The sequence below is a fragment of the Melospiza georgiana genome, chromosome 2, assembly GCF_028018845.1.
Source record: "Melospiza georgiana isolate bMelGeo1 chromosome 2, bMelGeo1.pri, whole genome shotgun sequence".
NCBI lineage: Eukaryota > Metazoa > Chordata > Aves > Passeriformes > Passerellidae > Melospiza > Melospiza georgiana.
Genome location: NC_080431.1, coordinates 99477618 through 99504245, shown reverse-complemented (window position 1 = coordinate 99504245; position 26628 = coordinate 99477618). Strand labels below are relative to the sequence as shown.

Sequence of the window (26628 nt, the reverse complement as noted above, 5' to 3'; positions counted from 1 at the left end):
CCACAGTGCCTGGACATACATGAACCCTTGCCTTGCAGTGCATCTGCAGGAGAGTGTTTCAGGAACGTGTTCCTGTGCTAGAGCAAGGAGAAGCCTGACAGCTGCCTTTCCTGGGGTCTGGTGAATGCAGGCAGAAGGGGCTGAGTTAATCACTGTGGCAGGAGAAGCCTCCTCCGAGTGACATCTTTCTGACAACTTCCCTGTCCCTTCTGCATCACAGGAGACACGAATTTGACTGTGTGGTGGACCCCACTGGGAATGTCAGCTCAGAGCACACTTCAGGATGCCTGACTGGCTTTGTGAACTGTGTATACCTTATGGGACATGCAGGCTGGGCACCCTTGAGGGGTGCTAGTAATCAGAATTTCTGTCTTTAGAGAGTTGTGTACCTCCATGGTGCTTGTAGTTTTAGACATCCCACCAGGCAATCAAATTTGTCTGCCAAATGTGATAGAATTTATTTTGCAATATCAGCAGCAAGGATGGATATCCAGTTTGACTGCAGTGTGTGCACAGCCTCCAGGCTTCCCTTGTCTGTGTAACTGAGATGTTTTTCTTGTGTGATTCCAAAACATTGAGGTATGAGCCCTTAATTGTAGACAAAGACTGAGAAGAGCTCAGCCATTTATCTGAAAATTCCTGGAGCATCTCAGTCCAGGGCAGATGATTCAGCCTTTTGCTTTACTCTGCAACTTAAGATAGAGATTGTGTAAAGAGTAACCAAAGATCAAAAAGGCTGTGGGTGAGGATCTGAATTTCTCTATGTTTATACACATATGTAGCATAAACAAAGTTATTGTTTGCATCTTCTTATAAGAAATTTCATAATGTTTCATCAGAGTTACTTATCTAATATTTTTTTGTCTGTCCAAGAAAAAATGGGGTTTAAATTAAAAAAAAACTTGATGTATTTTATTGGCCTTAGTGGAGCTAATTTGCAAGTAATTTCTCATGTTGGGTAGAAATTTTGATTTTGTATTGAAACAATAATTTTGAAAAAATTTGTTTATTATTGTGCCATGTTTTTTGTGTCATCTTTATGTTTTCTTTTTAAGGAAGAAGGCACAATCTATTAGTATACTATTTTGCTCTCCAATTATATAGGAATGCAAACATATTGAAAATTATTTTAGTTATTTCTCACTTCTGCAGGAAGGGATTTTTAAACTGCGTTAAACTGCGTTAGTTTTTAACTGCGTATTTTGGGGAAAATTTGATATGATTAACCATTTGACTAATTCCATTGGTTAATATAAAAACTATGATAACTAAGATGCTAGTTGGCCAAGCTGGCTGTGATGTAGATTGTCCCAAGTTTTATGTGAAGTTTCCTACAGTACTGTAACTTAAGATTTAGCCAGCTGAGCAGGACATGCTGCATTATCCTGTGGAAATGCTGCATGTCATGTGAACAGGCTTACCATTCCATTTGGTACTAATTCTCTCTAAAAATAGTAGTATTACTGTTTACATTGGAAATTCAGCTATTTAATCATATTACTATAATATAATAAAGTTGATTAAAATATACCAGGCCAGTTATTTTTAGACAGAGCATGTGTGTGTTGTGTGAATGGATGCAATGTGTACACACACACACACACACACACATATATACATATATACACATATGGGCAGACAGTGATGAAGTACATTCATCAGTCTAGTCCATTACTAAAACAAATAAGGGGCAGTATTTACTGATAGCTTGATTGTGACAGACCTGAGTGCTTCACCTTGCAATTGCATAAACTCTGTGGACAGCTAATCTTCAAAAAGAAAGCTTCTGAAACACCTAAAATTCTGGTTCTGAGGGTCACAAGGAAGTTCTCAGCCCTTGACAGTGAGAAATACCTGCTGGATGGAGCTAACCACCAGTCCTGTACACTAAAGGTTTCTTTCTCCATCTCCCAGGGGAGACTTGCTTTGGTAAGCAGAGAAATGAGCCCACCTTGTGTGGGATTGCATTCACATGAAGTAGGGCAGATCTGCTGTCCTTTGTTAGAGTAGTGGATACAACACTCAGAATTTCTTTTGTATCACAGGAAACAGAAGCTCAGCTTTTCTGATACCCTGGGTGGTATCCCTTCACTTTTTGAAATGCAAATTCTTTTATCAATGTGTTGTTTCCAAAGGTGTAGAGCTGTGAACTCAGCAGGGTAAGACTGTACTCTCCTATTTCTATTAAATGTTTGTGCTACAGAGAGGAGTCCAGGATTCATAGTGGGGAATGAGCACAGTGAAACTGTCCATTGATTACTGTAATCCTTGGATAGAGGAGAGTCCTCTGTGCAAGTCTTCGCTGTGAAGAGTTCTTTGCACCAATTTTTAATGTATATACATAACATATATAAGCTGTCTGTAGTGTTGACACGAGAATGCCACCTGAATTGTCAAACTGCTATGCTGCTGGGTGAGACATTCTCTTTTCTTCTCCCTTCCAGTTGTAGTAAATCCCTCCTTTTCCTTACAAGAAATTCTAACTTTCAGCCTTTCTTTCTCCAAGGAACAGTTTTGGATGTAAATATAAAACATAGTTATATATATAGTTATAGTTATATATAAAGTCATAATGCTAAGTAGCATGCAACATCCAGGGTGCTAGGGAATATCTTCCCCTTGCCTCTCATACAAAGGTTGGAATTGAAGATAGGTCATCCATGCTCTGGGATGCTCTTGATCATTACTAGTTGTAGGAGCAGCAGAGGAAGATTTCTGTAGCTGTGTTGAGGACAATAACAGATAATCCCCTTTTGAAGGACAGGATGAGGAGACTACTTACAGGAAAGGGCTCAGGATTTGAACAGTTAAGAGCTGCTGGAAGAGGAATAGAATTTTCAGTGCTTCTTAAATGGAGCAGTTCTTGTCAAATCTCTGCAAAGTTCTCACAAAAAGCCCAACCTTGTTCTGCTTTCTGGCCATGGGAGGTGGCCTGTTGTCCCTTGAACCTAAAATGAGCTCTTGAGAATAATATCAAGGTATTATGTGTATTGTCCAGCTTATGTCATTGAGATTACATGCTGCTCTTATATGAAGTTATATCCTAATGTTATTAATAGGGATTTTCCCTTGTCTTCATTGAACTTTGCATGATACTGAAGGTGGACATGTTGGCCAGTTATTTTGTTTGAGGACTAATTTATTATTTTATTCAAAATAAAACACCTGTTAGAATATGAAGCTACCTTCCAAACATTCATCTTATAACTAAACAATGCCAAATAAATGGTAATTATGATTCTGTAATGCTTTGAGTGGTGATATTTTCTTTTTGTCTTTTATTTATAATTCTTAAAAATTCTTTAAAAGTGTTGATTTTTTCTTTCATATTCAGACAGAATTTTTGGTGTGTGATGAAATTTAACCATTAGTTATTTGGTACCACTCAGCATAGCTTTTAGTGGGTTTAAATTAATGTGAAAGATATTGAAAGGACTCTGAATATTATGACTGCAGCTCCAAAAATACTTAAGTAGTGAGAACTAACTAAACTAAAGCAATGAAACAAAAAAAAAAAATAGTTGTAGCATTAAGGTAATGTAAGATATCTCAGCAGTACTTAGTTATTTCTAGAAATTTATTAATTCTATGTAAAAGGTACTTAGAGGTGCCAAAGTGGTTTATATCATGGTGGTTGGAGGTAGACCTCCTGCATGCCATTGAGCTTAGCAGGAGCTTGGCTGACAAAATGAATGATGAAAGTAATAGGCCCAAGGCATGTTCATAAGTTAAAATAATTTTGGCATTATGGATTGACAGTTTGTTTGGTTTTACATTATTTCGTGGTTGCCATGGGAAACTGACACTACTGAAACACTTCCTTTTAATCAACAGAATATGAGCCAGTGACAAATAACACTCCTTTGAGGAATTTGGGATTAAGTTTATTCAGATTATGCTTGCCTTGTTACAAAGTTCAGCAAACATGTTTTTAAAACCCCTGAAGACTGTAACTAGTTATTTACAATTATATATTGGCCCTGAACCTGTTTTCAGTTGCAGCAATAGAGAAGCTGGCTGTTGGGAAAAAATAGGATATTTGAGTACTCCATAAAATAAAAATAATTGCAAAAGTTGTTTCAGGTAGGCTCTTTCTTCCCTGGGGCAAACCTTGGATAATTCACTCTACAAGTAACATAAAGGTTAAAAAGGGAAAGTAGGTGAGGTTGACTGTCAGGACTGTTACCCCTGCTTAAGTTGAGAAGAGAGTGGTCTGAATGGAGAGGGACTCTGAGTAGCAGCAATATGTGATGGACTCAGAGTCTGAAACACTTAGCAGTCTCAGAGAGTCAATAATATGGGTTAGAAAGGGTCTCTTTTCCCTACATGCACACACAAATGAGATAATTGTTTCCCTAAATTTTGTTTGTCACCAAATGAAGAGACTAAGTGGAGAATAACACCTACAAATTTTATTTATCAGGGCTCTAAAAGGCCATTCCTGAAGAGCTGAAGCAAATTCCTCAGTTTCTGGTTATCTGAGTTAGGTCAGCAGCTTCTGATTTCTTACACAGATTTAAAGTGGAGCAAGAAGCAGAAATTATGTTTTGCCTTTTTTTGGAAGCTACTTAGTATCATTACAAGTAATGTTGAATCATATACAGGAAAGGTGACTTCTTGAACTTGTATAAAACAGAGCTTGTAAATATAAATTGGTGCAACTACGTTTTTAATGAGCTTGCATGTTTGGTCAGTAATGGTAGTCAGTGATGATTGTATAATGTATTTAGACATGTATATGACATCTGGTTCGGGTTCTTGTGTTACTTTGATGAAAGAATTAAATCAAAATGTAGTAAACATGACATATTAAAGTAAATTGAAAGCTGGATAATTGAGAGGTAATTGTAAAAGTAAAAATTCCAAGTGGATATGTTTTTGATGAGTTTTACAAAAATGCCACATCTTCTGTAGCTGGAGGTGATTCAGTGGTTACCAGGAGGCTGTGTTCAGTTCTGGTGTTTGTACCTTAGGGGAAAAAAAAGAAAGAATGCAAAAGATAGTTCTTCAAAAGTTTAATGGGGTAAAAAAATGGAAGAAAGCAGGGCTCAGAATAAGAATCTGTAAAGCACTTGCTACTGAAAGGGTTCAGATTGTATCTATGCTTAGTCATATTTCAGTGGTTCTCCCCTCAGGATTTGGAAATTGAACTCATGACACTGGCAATCTCAGTAGGTGTTGTTGGAGAAAAGGTCAGCTCCTATGACCTGAGAAAAGTCTTCAGGGAAGAGTTAAGGCTGTAAGTGTCTTTTTGACCTAAGTGCCAAAGATGAGAAAAAGGCTTACATTCATTATCTGAGAGTTTTGTGTTTCCTATGAACTAGAAAAAGTGGGTTCTCACAGCACTGGATTTCATTAAGCTATTTTGGACCCCTGATTCTCTGAGAATTGAGATTTGAGGAAATCAGTCCTGTCACCTGGGGCAACGAGTTCCCTGAAATATCACCTGAACAGTGAGACCCTAAACACCGGTTTGAAGATTGTGATAACTGCAGAACTAATTGTGTGAATTTAACAGCACTTTACCTGTTTTCTGAAGGCTACTTTTTCCAGAAGAAACCTGCAATGCACTGTAAAATTGGATGGTTTTATCATTTTGCTCACAGCTGTAAACGCTTTGCAGTGCAGAGTGGCGGCTGGGGTCAGGTGAGGTGGCTGCATGCGGCCTGTGATGCTCAGCCAGGCCGATATTGGGGTGTTGCACAGCAGATGGCAGGTGACCTTGTCAGGACAAGCAGTGTAAGTGTGTGACATTTTCCCCCCAGACCACAGAGGAGCGCGTTCGGCTGCCGGACACCCGCGCCAGCCGCTGGTACCAGTTCCGCGTGGCCGCTGTGAACGTGCACGGCACCAGGGGCTTCACTGCGCCCAGCAAGCACTTCCGCTCCTCCCGAGGTGAGTGTTCCTCGAGCTGCCACCTTCCCGTCACCCCCACCTGCAGCACTGCCTGCTCGGCCTGCTTTTGTGGCAGAGGGTCTTGAGCAGGTGGGTTTTAGAGTCGTTTTGTCACTTACTTTAGAAATGGTGTGAGATTTGTTTGAAGTCAGCAAACAAATTAAAAGCTGAAGTGTCATTATTCTTTTATCAGCAAGGATGTTTATGAATAAAACTCCTTTGAAATATTTTCCACATGATTGGTATCAAACTTCACGACTCTGACCATGAAATAGGGAAGAACTTGGGTTTCAGTGTGTTAATCCATGAGGTTTATCTCCTTCTTTTTTAATTATGAGAAATATGTTATTGTCATATATTTAATAGAGTATTGGTATATTTTGTTACCTGTATCTAAATAATTGTAGCAGCATTGATTTGATGGAACTTTGGACCCTGTTAATAGAACTCCCCTTGCTAGAACTAATTGTAAATGCTTAAGAATAAAAAAGAGCATAAATGCAAAGCAGCGTGTTTCTGTTCATTACAAAGGCATGCCTGATGATCCACAAAGTATTGTAGGAATTTTTGTTGATAGTTCTGGTTTTGCAACTGTTTGGGCAATAAAATAACTTTGAAAATTATTTCTGTACCAGTAAATGGTACATGAGGGATGGAGGAGATAGAAACAGTTCTCCCATCCTGTGAAGTTCCTGGCATTCTCCCTGGTGTGCTTTTGACCAACATGGAGAAGAATTTTCCCAGATGACTCTTAGGCATAGTATAGGGGTTAGCACAGGCCAGAAATTATTCCTATTAGACAGATGATCTGGATGTGGTCACCCTCTCTTAAAGGCGGTCAATAATGTGGGCATATCCAGACCACACTAGTAGACTTTAGTGCCAAAGAATGAGATCCAGCACTCTTCACTCTGCTAATAGAAGCAGTTTCTAATAGAAAGACTTGTTGTTATTTTAGTAGTGACAGAATCTTTACGCTGGTATAACTTTGCATACTTTGAGGATTGTATTTCCTCCTCTTCGTGCAGACTGAATTATCTTGCAGTGCAAGCTGTTGCCATCTTTGAGTTCCCGTGCTGGCTTTTAGCTTTCTGTTTGGCCATAGTCAGTCCTAGAAAAGGATCTTTTTGGTGGTGCATTTATAGAGGCATGCAAATGCTTTTGCTGGTATGGAAGTTTTAATCACTTACTGAATAACTATATGTTAGTCTAAATAATTTTTTTGTGCTCTAGCCGTATTTGTGGTAGGAAGGTTGGCTGGCATAGCTGTCCTGTTACTTCTGTGACCACAAACCTTTTCATGCATAGAAGAAGTATTATTTTAAGAGCTATGATACTTAAGTAGCATACAATTTCAGAAACATAAAATAATACAGTTCCTTTGAGCTATGTTTACTGTAAGAACTCTTCAGCAACAGTACCTTTCTCTTCTTCAACAGCAATTCAGCAGATACAGCAGTTTGTTGCTGAATCTGGCACAAACTTTCTTTTAAATTGAGATCACTGACAGTTGTTTTATTGGATTTGTAAATATTTTCCAACTATTCTGCTTGAAGCCATCATTGCTACAATTACAGAAAGGTATGTCATGGTAGCACTGAGGTTTTGACTTCAACATGACATTTTCAGGCAGGATTTGTATAACTTTCAAAAAAATTGGCCCCCTTCTGGGTGTGCTACCCATGCTCAAAAAGCACCCTTGGTAATGAATGTAAGAATGTCCATGCTAAGTCATCCTGGAGGTCTCTTTAGCCCAGAATCTGCCCCCAGCCAGAGGTGGGTTTCTGGATAACAATGTAAGATCAGGATAAGCACATAGGGGTATTTCTTCAGAATAGTCTCCCAGCTGGCAGTAATTTGTGTTTCAGGAACTTGTGATTTTGAAATCGTTACTTGAATACCAGAGTCCTCTTGTGGTCTCTGCATCTACCCCTGAAGCACTTGCTGTCCTTGAGAACTGCTCATGGCTGTCTAGTGGAGATGGAGAGCATTTTTAGGGCTTTGTGACAAGGGCAGTGGGATTCAGCAGTACCTCTGCCTGTTCTTACCTGATAAACCAAAATTTTGATAATGGCAGCAAGTATGTAGCCAGCCTTCTTCAAAAGGCTTCTGTAACTCTCAAAATAACTGTTTTCAAATCTGAGCTCCTGCCCCTGGCAGAGGATTGTGAATTGACAGACAAGCAGCAGGGAGTTCAGTTAGCCCCCATCAGCCTGTGCTGGCAGCTCATTTGGCCATTCTGGGGGCTGTGGAGCTGCCAGTGGTGTTATAAAGATGTGAGTTTGCCAGATGAAAGGTGCAGTCACTCCAGGTGACTCACATGAAGGTGCTGCTGGGTGCTGACTGCTGGGAAAGACACTGGGAGGCTCCTGTTGGTGTCTTTGAGCCTCCATATCCCCAGGTGAGCCGTCAGAGTGGTAGCAGTGAGTGTCACACGAACATTTAATTACTACTTTGGAGCTCAGTGGGAAATGACAGCTCCTGCCTGGTAGAGAGGCAAGAAACTGCTGCTCAGATGTGCCTAGTTTTTTGAGTGCCAGCATCTACTGGCCCCTGCTGAGCTCCTACAGGCACATTTAACCTCCAGTTTGGAAAAGAAAAGTGGATTTTGGCACATCACCTTTGGAAGTTTGCTGCCTGTCTGTGCTGTGTTTGTGTGAAGTGTGGACAGAATTTCACATCAGTGTTTCACTTCACCCTGTTGTGCCAAGACTAAGAGAAGATTATTATCTTGGTCAAACTTAGCAGTAGGTTTCTTCAAAAATAAACCCTTTGATCAGGAAACATGACAGTAATTCCTAAGACAGTTTCTCACGCAGGATACTGAACTTTTACCAATTGCTCATAAGTAATAATGAATAGAAAATTATTTGGGTTTGTTTTTTCCTCTAAAGGGGGACAAATATGATATTTAATCTTCTTCTAGGAAGAAGTATGGCACCACAAAGTCTCTGTCACTAAATATTTTAAGATGTTAAGAGGAATATTCAAAAACGTGCTGTAATTACTCAGAGAGAGAATTTTTTGTCTGGTTACCAGAATACTTTTTATACTGTTTTGTCTTTTTGAAAATACAAAAAACATGCTCTCTAAGTAGACACAGCAAAATAAGGTTTTGTTTTATTCAAAATGATTTTAAGTCTTCTGTGGTAATTACCATTAACTTATTTATCACTAAATAAAACTCTTCATTTTCCAAAGTAATTTAATTTCTCAGTCATGAAAAAGACAAAAAAAAGGAAAACAAGAATATTTCATCAAGCGTTTCAACTTGCCATTCTTCATCTAATTGTGTTTTGAGGTCTGATCTGCTGCACCTTTAGATACTTTTATGCTATAAACATTTGAGGTGAAGGTTTATTAGCTGTTTTACACTGCCTCATGTGTTCATCTAGGATGAACATTAATTTGTTGGCATTAATTTGTAAATAGTAAATAAAGGGACATGGCTGAGAATTTCTGGAATATTCAAAGCTAAGGCAGAGCTCCTTTTTAAACTCTGTTTATTTATTTTTTATAAAGTAAACAAAGGGTTTGCATGTACTGGTCTGACATGACCCTTCACAGGGAATAAAGTGGAGCTTTGTTTTGCCAAAATGTGACTCCAAAATTACAAAAACACAGGTTGGACTAGATCAGTCTGTGGTGGAGTGGCTGGAAAATTAAGTGACTGTTGCACATAGAGAGTGGATTCTTTCATATGACTGGAACTGTGCACATGGACTTTTACATTGATATTGTCAACTGAAATTGATCAAAATATTCTGCTATTTTGGCAGTGGTTTCCACTTCTTTTTTCAGTGTTTTTAAATTTTGTGTGCTTTCCTTTTATCTTTAATTGAGTGGCAACAACTTCCAATAACAGCAATAAATAAAGGTAACTGAATACCTGACAGAACATTTTTGATCCATGAAGATACAAATATCCTTCTATTCATATTTAGACTGGCTCTCTCCAAGCTGTTTCCTTTCTTCTGGAAGCAGGAGAGAACTGTTCCTAGAATCCATAAATTAGTCTCCTTGGATGAAAACTACCTGTGTTTTTCTTCCAGTAAGCAGGCACTGGATAGCTTAACCTGACTGGTCAGAAGCTGCTTGGCACTAGTAATACAGTTTTTAATTTGTTGCATTTGGTTCAGAGTAACAAAGCTATTTTTTCCCTAGCTTTTTATAATTTGTGATGGGAATGAATTCTCAATACCAGAGACTTCAGTTAACTCTAGGACTCAGTGTTAGGCATTTCTATGTCATATATTATCTCACTGGTCTGTAGGTGCTGTGCCATTTCCAGAGACAAGAAGATCAACACAATGAGCCCAAACCATATCTGACCCTTCCACCTCTGCTAAAGGCTTTTAGCTTCACCATGAGGGCAATTGCCAGCATACACTGGATAGATTGTCAAGCAAAAGGAAGCAGACAACATTGTTTTCACAGCACATAAGTACCAGGCTGGATGTGATTTCATGCATACATTACTGAGTGTTAGAAAAACCAGAACAGACACCCACTCATGGCAATAAAACTCTTTCTGTTGCTCCTTTGAGACCAATGATTTTTTTATGCTGTTGCACAGCTGGTTTATGTGTGCCATTTCCATCGGGCAGAGCCAGTCCTCCTGCTTACACCCTGGAACTGTTTAATGGTTGGAAACTTGTCTGTGGAGTAGCTTCAGCAGACTTTTAGAGTTGGAAGGTCTCATGTTTGAAAGATAGCAATGGGAGACCTATTTTAAGTCAGAAAAAATGCTAAAAAAAAATCGCTTTAAATTATTATCACACTTGCTCTCAGTTTTACAGCTCAGAATGAGAATTCTGATTCCAATGCCATTATTCCCCTCTCTGACACCCATTCTAGATCATTTACTGTTTTCACTCCAGTTGCCACATTGAAAGACAAAGTGCACTGAAGCAGTGTATGATGTGATTCATGTGTTTTGCTAGTCCATACTGTTTTTTAAGGTTTTGCAAAGGTGTTTGAAAATACTATTGATTTAAAGAATTTTGGAAAATATAAACTATTACTATGTTCACAAATATGAGTGTGGGAAGATGTTAATTTTGAAATGGTGATGATGTGAGTGTTTTCTTTCTTTTCCTTTATTTGCAGCAAGAGATCCTCCCTTTTGGGGACTGGAGACAGAATTTTGCTTGTGATGGCTGAGTAGCCAGCAAGACAGGAATTTAAGTCCTTTGGGTATACTCAAGCCAAACACAATCCAGACAAATGGAGTACTTATCCCATGTGCTGGAACAGCAGCTTCAGCCTTGACCTAATGAAGCTATCATTTCTAGCAGTGAGAAGCGATTTACTTGTCAGGCTGCTGAGACCAGAATTTTTTAGGAGTTGAGGAGAGCTGTCTGTGCCAAATTCTGGGATATATAGAATGACTTGTAGTTTATTTGTATAAACTGAAGGAAAAGCTGCAACCAGCATCACTCTTTCTGCAAACCAAAGAATTTGATTTAACACTCAGTTAAATTCATGTATATAAAGTACCAGTACTTTGCATTCGAAAAATTGGCAGCAGTTTTCATTCCAGTAATTTTACATCTGTGTATCTGAATTATACATGTGGCCAGTCAGTCAAAGGGATCACAGGTACATGAAGATAACAGTAGGATGGCTATTGGCTTTATAGTCAGCAGAACATCACTTTAGCTTTATAGTTGGGTTAACAAACACCTTATGTAGTCAGCTTTATGATTCAGTACCAGTTATTAGACCTTGAAGTATTTTAGCATGAATTGTATAGCGCTTTTAATGTCTACATGGACATGAGCATAACAGACCACCTTGTAGAAGCATGACTTTTCCATTCAATAATGCACAAAAAAAAAAACTGATCTGTTATGTGGTAACTGGCTGGCATGCATTGTAGAGGAGCATGCTCATAAACATGTCACAGGTTTTTTTTTGTTTTTCTTGGTTCTTGTTTTTTTGGGTGTAGGGGTTTTTTCAGTGCTTTCTTTAATGTGGGGTTTGGGTTGTTTGGTTTTTCTTTCTGTTAACAGAGATCACACTATTTTACCCTGCTATTCCTTTTCACTTGTCTGCTTTGCTGGTGAAACTAAATTCTTTCAAATGAAGAAATAATTAATATTCTTGAGTTCTTAACTTACAAAATGATAATTCTGTCATTTGTAATAGTGATGAATGTCACAGAAATATATCAAAATAGATGAATAAATTATATAGTGGTATTTAAATACTTAATATGGAATGGATCCTAATCTGATATAAAATGCTCACTGAGTGTCTTAATATTCCAGGTAATACACCCCAAATCCATGAAATATTTTATTGATGCATCCATTCAAAAAGACAGGATTTTTTTCCTTGGATTAAATGCAAAACTGTAAAGTTTTATCTTTGAAATTTTATATTTTTATAGCTAATTATTTTCCTAATGTATCTACTAGTTTTTATAAAGCTCTCATAGAAAATGTGTTTTTCAGACACTTTCAGTGTCTCACCTTTTCATGTCTGTTAGCTGCACATCTCCTCCTTTCTGTCTTCTACCACCACCACTGTTCTTGTTCAAAGGCCTTTTTATGGATGACATTTGAGAGGCTTGCAAAAGAGTCTTTGAAGAAAGAGGGCACTCAGGAAAATATCTGCTATTGCTGTATTATATCACATGTATATTCCTTCTAAGAGGACATTCTTTCTATCCTTAACTGTAATTACCCGATACTTTTTATTGTAATGTTTGTATTCTCACATAGCAAAGTAGAAACATTCATAGATTTTCTTTCAGATGTGGATCAGCATTTTTTCTGCTGCCTGGACTGTATCTAGTGAGCACAGAAGAAATTCTACTGATAATGTTTTCAATAATCTGTGCAATTATAGAAAGCACAGATACACTGGTGCTGTAGAATTTAGAAGAAATGATCTATTGGTTTCAGTACACACATATTTCTTTCTAACTACTTTCTTTTGCTGGAATGGACATATAAACATTTGAAAAGAAAAAAAAAAACTAAATTTGGTCGTTAGTTTTTAGACCTACAAAAAATTGGTGAAGAGAACTTCAAAATGTTTTTAATCATGTAATACACTTTGTCCAAAGGAGGTATTTCATTTTTTAAAATATTTTTTAAAATTACTCTCTATCTCTTGTCGATGCAGAAAGAGGACAAACATATTTTATAGGTTGAATTGTTTTTGTTTATATCTGACCATTTGGGAAGATATATTCTCTGAAACACTTTTATTTTATCCCATATGTTTTGTATACATAATACATGATGCATAGCACTTCTGGGAGATAACCTGAATAATTCACCTACAGTAATATGATCATGTTGCACTTCAGGTTATAAATGTTTTATATCCCTAATATAATGTCGTATAACATATAAAAGCCCCTAACATTTTAAATCAGTGGAGATGAATGCTTAATAAATGTCTTATATATGTGAATCAGGATTCTGTTTATATTTAGTTTACCTAAATTACATTTTATACTTACCTTTTAAATAACAGAAGTAAATTAAAAACTGTATGAGAGAATAGTACAAACTATTTAGCTAATTTTTCTTCAATTCTGGAATAAATGGTTTAGTATTCTTTAAGATGGAGTGGTTGGCAGCTTCACAGGTGAGGAAATAAGTGTAATAGCAGTGCTTCTCCAAAGCCAGAAAAAATATACACAACTGACTTGCTAGTGGAGTAAAAAACCCAAGTGAGAAGGGAGGCATTATTACTGTTTGGAAATTATGTTCAATTTCCAGAATTCTTAAGTATGCTTTGGAACTTTTATGGCCAAAATTTAGATTGGATTGTATGTGTGAGGAAACAGGGACATCCATTACTATTTAACGAAAATGGAATGTGTGAGGTAACAGGAATATCCATTGTTATTTCAGCAAAAGTCCTGTTTAATAACAGGAATAAGTAATTTTTTCACATATGCTGATGTTTAAAAGGGAAATGCTGTCTATTAATTTGGAATGTGTCTTTTTTATAAAGTAAATGATAGAATTTTTCAGTGAGACCATTTGTCATGGGGATTATCTGATGAATTAGGTATGTCTGGAATGTTTATTTAACAGCTCATTTACTAATTTAAAATAATGCAGGTGAACCATACAGTAAATGAATGAATGATGTCCTCTCCTCACACCTCCAATTTTATTTCTGGCAAATAAGTGATGGCTCATGTGGCTGTACATTCATAACATGTCTTAATTGCTATGAATTTCCTTTATTCTTCTGATATGCTTTTAATTTTTTTTTTAGTCTCACTGCTTACTTCTATGTAAATTTTGTTTTTGCAGTTTCCTTGTATTTTGTCATCATTTTTTGGCTGACAGAGACATTTAAAAAAGGGTAAAAATTAAAAAGTCGAATTAAAAAGTAGGAATTAGTAAACAACAAATTGGACTTTCATAAGCATTGCTGCAAAATCTTCATTGATTGACATTACTTGAGACCAGGATATTATATAGTGAATCCACAAGGAGGACCTCACATTTAATATTGGAAAAGATTAAATATTTAATCTTATTCAAACTCTGACTATGTTGTGTCCTTGACTCTGGAGTCAGCACCAAGACAGCTGAAGGAATACAATCTCAGTTGATATTGACCAGGAATTGAACCAGAATAGTGAAATAAATCAAAGGGGTAGCTAATTGCTTTTTGACATTCTATAAAAACCCCTATAGATTTCTACCACAGTGTAATATATCATTATGCTTTAATTACATTTAGTCTAAGGAAGTGTTTGTGTCCCATGGTGGTAGATATCAATATTAGAATTTTGAAGAAAGATTCAATATGTCAAAAAATAATTTAATCATCTGAGAATTATCTGGCAATGAAAAGATACTCAGTGTTTCAGCCATGCAGTTCTGTGGGGGCTCTACAAGGCCACTTGTACAACTGAGTATTTTACACTCACTATGTATTTAAAGTGAGTGACAGAAGGAAAACTGGTAGTCTGGTGCATTTTGATAAAGCTTCATAATGTTTGTGAACTGTCAACAACACAGAATAATGACAAACTAGATGCTAATGCTAACCCATAATTTTTATTTCAGTAGAGTTTGAATTTCTAGAATTTACAAGAAGCCATATCAGTTACAAGATGGCATTGCCCAGATTTTCCTCAGTGTATTTAGGGTGTTTAATCCAGTTTGTGAATGCCTCATAAATTCATGAGGGGAAGGTAATCTTTACCTTAATGAAGATGATTTTTCCCTTAAAATATTTTCATTTTTTTTCTAAATTCTAGATCCATCTGCTCCACCAGCTCCATCTAATATCAGGATTGCCAATATCAGTGCAAACAATGATGGGAGTGTAAATGCAATGATTACTTGGGATCTTCCAGAAGAGCCTGATATCCCAGTGCACCACTACAAAGTCTTCTGGAGCTGGACGTACAGCAAATATGTAATTCCAGCAAAAAAAAAGAGAAGGAAGACCACTGATGGGGTAAGAAAGAAATCAGTAACTGTGACAGAAATATGGTTTATGTTTATGCAAAATAGAGTGTAAGTATAAAATGTGTGATAAGTTCCAGTGATTTCAGCCACTGGTAAAATAGTGGTCCTAACTTTTAGTATCATGAAGCCCATAGAATATTTTTATCTCTCAATTCTTTTCTTACATTGAACTCAGGGAGAGAAGTAAACTTCTGCCTTAGAATACAGGTAAATACGATAAGATTTTTCAGGAAAGATGAATGAAATTTAAATGCTGTTAGTTCTCTAAATTTAGGCTTATTCAGTTAGTGCTTCTTAAAGTGTTTATTTTGTTTGAAAGCCTGTCATTGTCTGTCACATTGTTCTTTCACTATGCAAGTAAAACTTGTGACACAGTCATAGAGTATTTGTTAAACAGTCAGGGTAGGTCTGAGGGAAAACCACACAAAACTCTTTAAATAAACTCCTGTACCAAAGATCTGGCAATATTTCCTTAGCAGCTAGTTCCTATGAGTTTATTGAGTAATATGTTAAATATTGCTTTACTGAAAAACTTTTTGTTATGATATCCTTAAGAATATTGCATATTATTTTAGAGCAATTAATAGAAATAGATAGGAATAACAGAAATCACTTAGATATGACTTGATTCTCAGTGCTTTTGATAGTGAGACTTTGGCCCCATGTCAATGTTAACACTGTGTTTTGGCTCTGTCTGCCCATTGCACTGTGATGAATGACAGTCAGAGGGACACAATTGCCCCTCTGTCCCTCAGTCACCAAACCATGACAGAAATAAAGGCAGTGAAGGCTGTGTGATGAAATCATGCAAGTCAATTTGCACAGAAAGGAAGGTTAGTTCTTTATTGTTGTTTAAAAAAATAATTGTGGCAGGATAGGAGTAGGATTGGACTGTGCTCCATAGAAAAGTTTGTGTTCCTCAAGAAACCTTACATTGGGTAAAGACCTTCAGGAAAGAGGCTTCAGCCTAAAGATAACAGGGAGCTTTCTCTCTACAAGCTAGTCAGTACATCAGAAACCCCAGAGAATTTTAAAACTGAGCTGGGTCTTTAATACCTTTTGTCTTGGTTTGGAAAGACAGGAGTCTGCTAAGGAAGGCAGGAGCCTACCCTGAAATGGAGAATGTAAACCCTCCCCACCCCTCTGAATTGCTATAAATTTTAAATTAAGGGGCTCTCACGTAAAAAAAAATATGGCAGCAGGAAATAACAGTTCTTTAATAAATAAAAGGGTAAAATAATGCACTACACTAGAACAACACTGACACCCTGTTGGTCAGCGTGTTGGTAGCAGTCCAATTGGAAATGTGGCTGCAGTCCTCCTGAAGTGTCAGGTGTGGTTCTGTTGGATCAGGGATCCTGTAGAGAAGGATGTATTCTTCCTCCAAAGATCCCATGGAAGAAGAGACAGCTGCTGTTCCTCTGGGGAATCCCATGGAGAAATCTGTGTCTCCAAATTCTCTGGATTATATCCAGGTAGCAATGCTTGGCTCCTCCCTCTGGGCGGAGCATCTCACAATGGGATGCTGTAGTTCTTATCAGTCGTGAAGTGACATTCAATAGCTGTTATCAGCAGGTGTCCCCTCCCCAGGGAGGTGTGAATGTGGTCACTCAAAGAGAGAGATAAAGCAAACTGCCCACTTGACAAAAGATAATCTGCCCTTCAGATGGTAATTGAAAACATCTTGCATTGCAATCTTCAACACCTTTCCATAGGGCACTTCCTACATAGAAATAATACTAAACCAGGTCCATTAGAACATTAGGGTAATTGAGACAAAGTTCTGACCTTGAATATAGGGAAATACAAGGTGCATTATAGAAAAGGCAGATTCTTACAATATCTCTCGTATTGCTCCTGACTTGTACTTTTTCTTCTGCAGCATATCATGAAACTGCACAGCACTGCCAGTGAGATTCAGGACATTCCAGATGATGTTGCTAATCAGTGGTCATCTGAATATTGTGGCAATTCTTAGGCTAAAGAATGGCAGATGCATGAACATTTAAAAAACAAAAATAGGAAAGGTGGAAAATTCTTAATTGTTAAAGACCACTGAAGATTATTTTTGTCCAGTTTTTACCTTTAGATGTAGCCCAACCCAAATAACTTCTTACTGATTTCCATATGAATTCACTCCAGGTAGACATTGAGTTAGTTTGACTACAATATTGACACTGTTAATCAAAAGTTATAATCAATATGTCAGCACTAAACAAGTAAAGATAATTAATACTAAATACTTTCTGGCAATCTCCTTTTATCATCCTAAATGTTAAATATAGGGTGGTTACCTTGGTACATGGTTATCTTTTTTACTTTATATGGACTTTCAAACTTGAAAGGCACAAGAAATTCTAACAAAAACATGGACTAATGTCTTCAACCTGGCATATGGACTAGAAGGATATTTTTATAATTAAATCTAGCAAAATAAAATATAAGACTGAGAAGGCCAGACTCTTCTTCACAATATCATGCGCCTTGCCTTAATGAATGGGTTTTTGACTGGAGAGTGATAAACCTGATCTGTTGTTTCCCCATTTTTGTACACTTCCATGACATTAGAAATTGTTTTTTTTCTGTTCTGTTTTCCATTCTACAGAAGAAGTGTTCTTTCCAATGAGGGAGTATTTTCAGATGGTGCATGTTTTTTTTAATTTTTATTTTCAAGAGTTTAAACAAATAGAAGGTATTAAAAAAAATATTAAATGTTGGACTTTAGCTATCTTCAGACTGACTGTCTCTAGCAAAAAGTTTTCAATTGCTTTACTAACATAGAAATTGTGGAATTAAGTGCTTAAATTCCTTTTGCTAAAATGATTTTGGCATAAGAGAAAAACCTTGTTATATAGAAGAAAGCCTCATTGGTTTTGCCTAAACAATAGGTTTGGAATTGCCAAGAAATTGCCAAAATTATGCAAACATCAAGTAGGTTAGTATTTTTAAAATGACACAGAAGAACAGAGTCCAATTAAAGAAACCTTTTGCAGAAAGGAAATTTTGCTCTGAAATTTATATATGAGTTTTCTAACTTCAAAAAGGTTTTGTGCCTAAGATAACAAGTCTGCTTTTAATAAAGGCATGTGTTTCAGCAATATTATAATTGCTTTGTATATTTATTCTATTATAGGCCCAAAATTATGTGGTCCTGGAGGGGCTCCAACCCAACAGCAACTACAATGTGGAGCTGCAGGCAGTGACACGTTGGGGTCAGATACGCCTAAAAAGTGCAAAAGTTTCTCTCCATTTTAGCACGACTCAGGACATCAGGAATAATAGTGAGTAATCAAACACCTGAATGCTGTCTCTCTCCTTTATCTGGAATTTGAATGTTTTATATAATGATATCCTAAATTTAAAAAAAATAATTTTCTTTAAGTAGGCTGTTCCATAGCACAGTGATCATCTCCTGGTCAAGTTGAGTACCCTTTTCTTGTTAAATTTCTTATTTAAAAATTGGTGACAATTTTTGCCTAATTCTTTGACTCAGACTCTACTAACCTAAAATAAAGAGTTGCAAAGAAAATGGAAGCCTTTGCATAACTGTAGTGTTAATATTTGTTAGATTCAATACAGGTATAGATACTGAATGTGTTTCTAAATGGTGGAATAAAATCATTTTTATATGTCTTAACTGGACAGTATTAACCTGCAATGTTTTCCAAAATCCTGGCCATTTTTAGTAGCCTTTTAAGTCAGATTCTTGGAATACAAAAGCTTGTGTCTGCTATGAGTTGATATATAAAACACTGACTCTTCTTTTAGGCAATCTAAAACATTCCATGTCTGTCAACGATGCATTCTCAAAATATTGCACACATAGGACCCACATTCAAATTAAAATCTCAAGGTGTTCAGATGATAGATTATAGTGTAAAGGTCTTTAGAACCTCACATGCTAAGTAATGTAATTACAAACTGTATCTGAATCTGGCAGAACACCATGAATCTTAACCTTGTTTAAATGCTATTTATACAGTTACAGTACAATACTGAGTTACTGCCCCAATTGCTGATTAACTAATACAGCAGAGTTCTGAAAATAAGATGTTAAAGAATATGATTTTAATTATTCTGCCCTGTCTCCATTTCATTTTGTATTCATTTACATTCTTTCTTTAAAGTACACTCACAGTTTAAAATTGTAGCCATTTTCATAAGAGATCTGTAATTACTTTCAACCTCACTAATCAGCTGCTGTTGTTGCCATATTCTGTTTGGGTATACATAAAATATTGTAATGTGATTGTTAGCTATCACAGACCTACTTGCCTGTGGTTGGTATTAATAGATCAAGAAGAAAAAATAAGCTGAAGCATCCTTCTTTTTCCTTTTTAAACTAATCTTTACTACGCTTTTGGGCCATCTTGAGAGACAGCAGAAGGTCAAGTTTTCATCTCTTCCATGCACTGAGTCTTTGCTTCAAATCCATACCAAAATATCAGCTTGAATCTCCACTGTCTGTATATTAGGCAAGTTTGAGTTAAATCCTCAGTGAAGCCCAATGTAAGTAAAAGAGTTCTTTATTGGCCCTCCTAGATTGTACCCGTGCTTTTTTTCATCCCCTAGAAAAGGAGCTTAGTTTGCAGGACTGTGCATGGTATCAAAATCTTCTTGCAGTTATCACATTAAATTCTCCTTCTTTTTCTGTATGTACACAGGAGAGGTAATAGAGGAAAAAATAACTGTGGGAACTGGGTGTTAAATTGCATACCGTGAGCCATTGAGCTCTGGTAGAGGAGTATCATTGGTGTTTGAGAGATTTCAGATTTTGCTGGTTTTTTCCTAAGAATTGTTTGTGGGGTTTGCTGCTTTTTTTTCTTCTCTTTTCTCCCCCCTGCAAATTTCACTAGATAAACAAGCAAAAATTTTTTTCCACATTGTCCCCCTACCCAATTTCCTGCTTATTTTAATAAAGTTTCTGTGAAGTTCTGGCTCCTGGTGCTAACTTTAAGGTTTTTAGTTTTCAGTGCAGTCATCTTGACTGTCATGTCACCACAACATCACAGCTTTAAGTAAGAACTCAGCTCACAGCTGAGTTTATGTCAAATCAAAGAATCCTGATGGTGAGGTTTTATCTGTCTGAGGTTGGTCTGTGTCCTGCTAAGTGGGAGAAAATTCTAGATGCCATTGGATACAACTAGCCAGAGAGAAAATGGGCAAGCTTTGTGAGTTCTTTGTCTCATTATATTATCAGTATAGCTTTGTAAGTGTTTCCATCTTGGCAGCAGAGAAAATTAATCAACTGACCTTTGTCATGCTTTATTGGTACTCCTGATATTAGGTCAGACCACCATAATCTTTAAATATAATAGTAAATAAAGACTTTCCATACAACAAAAGCCTTCTAAACTGAAGGTGAGTAACGGAGATACAAGCATGTAGTTTTTTGTAGCATTTCATATTTTCTGTGAGAAATCCTTTCACTGGTAGGTCTGTATTAGCTCTCTGTGGCCTCACTAATGTTCTGACTTTCTTGGTCTATTCACCTCTGGGTTTATGTTTGGAGAAAATCTTTGTTTCAGTTTTCCTTCTTCAAACCATTTTTCAGAATCTGATGCAGGTCACATCTGAGTTATTACTTATAAATTCCCCACCAAATGGAGTTAATTTATGCTATACCTCACATGTGACTCCACTGCTTCATCATTATCTGTCCACTGCAGTGGAACCTCTTTCCTTTCCTTGTCACAACTAGATTTAAATTCCTTCCACAATTTTGCTTGGATACCCTGCCCTCTCCATGATTTTGCTTCAGAAAATGGACCATCAGTAGTTTTTCTAAAAATCTGCTACCTACTTATGTCTAATTAGTACAGATTTTTTAATGCCTTCTGCTTTATTTTGCTTTACTGGGGTGACTTTTTTGTACTAAAAGGTTCATTAATTGTTGTATTGTATTTAAAACTAGAGTAAAACTACATTGGGAACAATATCTTTTTGATCTTGTTTACTTCAAGAATTTTGACTGTTCAGATTTTTAATATCCATTTATTTAATGAGCAGTATTTTCTCTTTAACTGCAAATCAGTGCTTGTACCAAGTAAAACACATATTTGTTTGAGTATTTCAGTAATAAATTTATAGAAAAAATTTGAGCATCCCTTCTCTTAAAGCCATGAGGTAAAGGAATCAAGATTCTTTGAACCTAAACCACTGATATCACTCACTTTAATTGATAGAGCACTCTATCAATGACAGATGTATTTAGGCCTTTTTGGACATTTTTTTAAATGGCTAGATTATATTTTACATAGAAAAGCAAGTAAAAACCTCTCCTGGAGGAGATGCAAATTCATCTTCTATATCTCACTCAGGTGAGTTAGGTACATAGCCAATCTTGCTTGATGTAATTTTGAGAATACTCAGAAGCAGATGGAGACATATGAAAAAGAAACAAAAAAAATTGCCTGAAGTATTATCTAGGACATGACATCTTTGGCTTGTCTTTATTTTGGGACTTCCATGGACTTTGGGAAATAATTCCAGAAGCAACATGCCAATTTTGCTGAAGTCCCACTGTCAGGTACTCAGCTCTGTGTGGAATTAAGCTCTGGTTTTTGGGTATCTGGTCCTATTGTCAGAATAGAGATAGCCCATACCCCTCTGAAGTAATTTAGTCCTACAATTTCTGTGAGCTTTGACCTCAGCCCTCTGGCATTACATTTCCCCACACTCAGAAAGGCATTGCCTCACTGTATTTGTGTGCTTCACTTCTGGGAAATGTAGCAAGATTCTTGCTTGATCTTTATATAGAAATAATCTAAACTGGTGTCCTGGTTTTTGTGGAAGTGGAGCAGAGATAGCAAAGGAGAGATTTAATAAAATTAAAATAATTTAAATTGAGGAATACCTAATAGATTTTAGTTTGTACTTCTCTCTATAACTTTTTCATTTTCATTTGGGTAGTAGTAACTTTATGGTTACCTTAAGAAAGAATTAAGTTTGGTAGTTTAATATAAAACAAAATAGCAAAATGAAAAACTGTATCAGATTCAGCAAAGGGCCAAGACAGTGAAACTTGGCCATAAAGCAAGTCAGTTTTAATTGAAGCTGAATACGAGGCAAAATGTTCAAGTTTATATATTACTCCTGGCAATTATTGAAACCTAAATCTTTCCCTCTTTCTCTCAGGTATGTAGTTAATAATTTGCCACTTCCTTATTATTGGACACTTTAGTTTTAACTTAGGTGTAATATTGAATTAAATACATTGGTTATAATCTGATCCTCCTAATTAGATCAGATACATTTGCAAGTGTGCAATGAAAAGTGCAGTTTGAATGAACATTTCTTTCTTTTCAACTGAAAATATCTATAAGTACTGTCAACCCTGCTAAATGATGATAAATTTTTACCAAAGAAAATGCTTGATGAAGGACATCCAATTGCAATTGCTTGTTGGAAGCAAGGCACACAGCACCAAGGGAATTGCTGAAAGAAAATTCTGCTCTTGCAATGTTTTCCTAAGCCTTCACCATTCACTGTTGGGAACAGGAAAGTGGGCAAGACAGATCTTTAATCTGACCACAGTGTTCATATATAGCATACCAGAGGACTATATTTACTTTGATGTAGTAACCACATGTGGCACTCTGTGGGTTACATTCAATGCTGTCCTTGGATTTTGTGCATGTTCAAACACTGCATGAATATAAAGACTGTGAAGTATTAGAGGGAACTACTAGCAGATACTGTGCCTGTTTAAAAAATCTTTGTATTAACATTTCTTGTTCTTTGATATATAAATACAGTCCATTTCCTTATTACTCTTCAGAAAATTTACAGACATTTCCCTATGAAAACGTATTTATTTTTTTGGTTACTTTCTAAATTTGACTGAATTTCAAATGAGTGATTTTTCTGCCATTAATTCTTTATATTTATTTCATTTAGGTAAGAAATTGAAATAAGATCATTTGGAATAAAGATACTATTATTTTCTGAATTACACCAAATTTAGCACAGCCATTATACAGCCCTGTAGTTAACTAAATAGTTTCCTTGTTGTTCTGTGTATTGCAGAGGAACGGACACCAGCTGGGAAACCACAGAAAGGACTGGTAGATCCTTACCCAGCCTTTCAAAGGAGGAAAACCACTCGTTTTCTTAAAATTGGAACTCCCTTCTATCAGGACAATCAACTTCAGGTCAAAGTTTACTGGAAGAAGACAGGTTTGTCAAATTTTGCTTTACTATTTTCTCTAAGGAGGACTCTTCCCATCCATCTCAGAGTTGTGGAACCATTAACACAATATTATAAGTAATTCATAGTAGAATCCTACACCCATCCTTTCATCCCTTCATCTTCACATTGGAGGGAAACATTGCCTCTCCTCTTTGTGTTATGTCTGTGTGTATGTCTTACAGGAGGAAATGACATGAGTTAGCTATCCAAAAATTATAGTCAGTCATGCTGGGACACTGAATCTTCACAGAGCTGACACAATTTTTATTTTGGTAGGAATTGCCTCTGTAAAGTTTTAAATTGCAGAATTTGACATTACCCACAAAAGTTCTGAGGAACATATGAATGTTTAGCTTTATGCCAAACTTTATCAGTCGCCTTGATTTAGAACAGAATGGATAGTTGGTCACAGCCAGAAAACATTTTGAAGTTAGTTTTCTTCTAGGCTGTATCCTTCTGGTTTTCAGAAAAGTCTTAACAACAAATTTATGGTTTATTTCTCCAGTCAAAAGGAAAATGACATAAATTTATAGTGTCTATTCATATTCAGAAATAAAAAAGGGATTTTTCTTTCTTGTTGTCTAAGAGCATATAGGCTGCTCCAGTTTAGCCATAAAGGCTCATATGCTGTTATTTCAAAATGTGCTCACATTGTTCATTTTTTAGCTTGGCTCAATCTACATGTGTAGCAATACCACTAAATTAAATCCATTCAATTCTTGTGCTTGAACTCAAGGGCTACAAAGTGGATAGTCACGTTTTCATCTTGAATTTTTCAAAGAATTTCAGAATTATTTAAGTGCTTTTGGGTTTAGATGTGTGTGGCATCACCCTGAAAGAGGACAGGCTGTATAAATATTCAGTTATGCTATGTAACATAGGAATATGTCACACTGGATATTGTGGATTGTGAGAGGTGTCCTTTGCTTCTTATCCTTTGCCTGCCTTTTTAAATGGTTACCTTCCAGGCCCTGCTATGCCAATTACTTTCAAATCCATCCTTATTCCTCCCTAAAACCTGCAAGCTTTGTTTCAGCTGAGTATGTGCACATTTTGCATATTTGTCCCTGTCTTGGCTATGCTAGGTTTTTTTTCTTCCTTTCCCCCTTATATTTCATTTTTGGGTTGTTTCATGGAAAGCTGGAACAATTTAAAGTTTAAATAAAAGTTGAGTCAATTTTAATCGGGAATGTTCAGTTTACAAAAAAAAATGTGGGTTTCGTTACCCAAAGTGAGACATATATTCTGAGCTTTGTCAGGACTGATCACCTTGAACTTTAGCCTCTGCAAGTGAGATGTCAACTCATTGTCCAAGCTTCTTTTATTGCTAGAAAAGAAAAGCAGGTGACTTCTGTAGCAATCCATCCCCCACAGCAGCAGAATTGCTCTCTGGAGATGCCTCTCTTCTTTACTGAGGACAGAGGGGAGCCTAGACAGCTCATTTGTAGAAACCTTAGAGATGCCTAATGTCTCCCTGTGAGCTGAGGTTCTGTTCTTGGCAATCTGTGCTGAAAAAAATGAGGGGCAGGATTCAAAGATGAGGAGACAACGATGTCTCCCACAGGCGTCAGACAGGGTTGTGCAACTCACAGTCTGCAGATTCAGCCCAGTGGAACAATCAATCCTGCTGCAGCTGTTTTCCTGCCAGAAGAAAGAGCATGTGTCCTGTGACCAGAATGCCAGCACCCCTACTGACATTCACCTTGTGAATAGTTTGCCAAAGTTAGTTATACTTGATGGAGGGAAAATCCTGAGCAGAACAGCAATATTCTTGTTCCAACACAGATATCTTGAACTAGGTGGCCACTATTTATAATGGTGTTATAGTTACTGAACTTAGAGGCATTGCACCATAGAAACCATCTAAATCTGGAGCAGAATCTCACTGTCTGCAGCATACCTGGAGGTAATATTTGTATTAAAGGCTATAAATGTCTATAAAAAGAAATAATGCAGTCAGCATCCTTATAGTGACTCAAAGTTTGGAAATAAGAGGATTTCAAAGCTGTGTCACAGACCTGTCAAAAATGACATGGATTTTCATGCTGTCACCTTGTGCCAGGGGTGTACTAACTGAGTTGCTGAGTTACTGAGTGTACAGTGACTCATCCTGTGTGGAGCTGTGTGCATCCAGTGACGCAAGGGGACACCCAGAAACACATTTTGGCCCTGAGTGGGGGCAAATTCTGTGAGGTGCACTGGGGTGTTTAGGTACATGCCCCAGCCCTGCAGTGGGAGATGCCTTCCTTTTTCCTGCAGAACAAGCAGTGATAGCAAAGGTGTATGAAGAGAGGCAGAATATGGCAGTTCATCACTCTTACCTTCTTTTTTTTTTAAAGAAAAAGAAAATGTCAGTATTCTGGGTGACAGAGCATGCAGTAACTGTGCAGGAACATTGCCTTGTGTGGAACTGAAATATAGGAGCCAGCAGCTTTTATAAGCTCTTGCAAGGGTTTGGAGATTATGTAGTGCGTGGATGAGGTACTGTAAATTTGTTAGTAACAATTTACTGCAGAGCAGGTCTGTGTGACTGTGCAAGGAACACAGCAGGAAAATCAAATTGTCTTCATGAAAAACAGCAGTTACTGGGACAGCTGTGCTGGGAACTGAACCCACACATCTTTCACCTTTATGAACTGCACTAGATTGTGTTTAGGGACTTGTAGGAGGTAGTAGAGTGCAGCAGCTATAATAGGAGATACTGAAAGAGACCTTACCTGAGCCTGCTCAGTGGCATGGCATCTGTTTTTATTGCAGGTAGGCAATTAGAGTTCTAATAGTTCCTGACCAAAAAATTTACATATTTGTATGCTACGTAGTGGGTGAACACAGAAGTCTCTGTTGTTTGCACTAATGTTCTCATTTTTGTGCAGTTTGCTATTAAAAATCAACTTTTTTTTTTGGTGGAGAAACACAGCCATTCTATAGTCCTAAATTAGAATGTGTAACTTTAAAACAGAAAAATTAAGAGGCCAGCATGAAACCATGTGAAATAAGTAGGTTGATAAGCGTAAGAGTTACCATGATAAAAAAATAATTAAAGAAATAAATGTCTCAAGATTAAACATGTTGGACATTTGTAAA

The 26628-nt window shown here is 36.8% G+C and overlaps 1 protein-coding gene across 1 annotated transcript in view; it reads left to right on the top strand.

The window, feature by feature from the left end:
* The window catches only part of ANOS1 (anosmin 1), a 133743-nt gene that overhangs the window by 79972 nt on the left and 27143 nt on the right, over window positions 1-26628 (top strand). The window contains exons 6-9 of the mRNA XM_058018726.1: window positions 5766-5895; window positions 15140-15342; window positions 18487-18634; window positions 23382-23531. Of these exons, the coding sequence (XP_057874709.1) occupies window positions 5766-5895; window positions 15140-15342; window positions 18487-18634; window positions 23382-23531 (631 nt within the window). The remainder of the gene's footprint in view (window positions 1-5765; window positions 5896-15139; window positions 15343-18486; window positions 18635-23381; window positions 23532-26628) is intronic.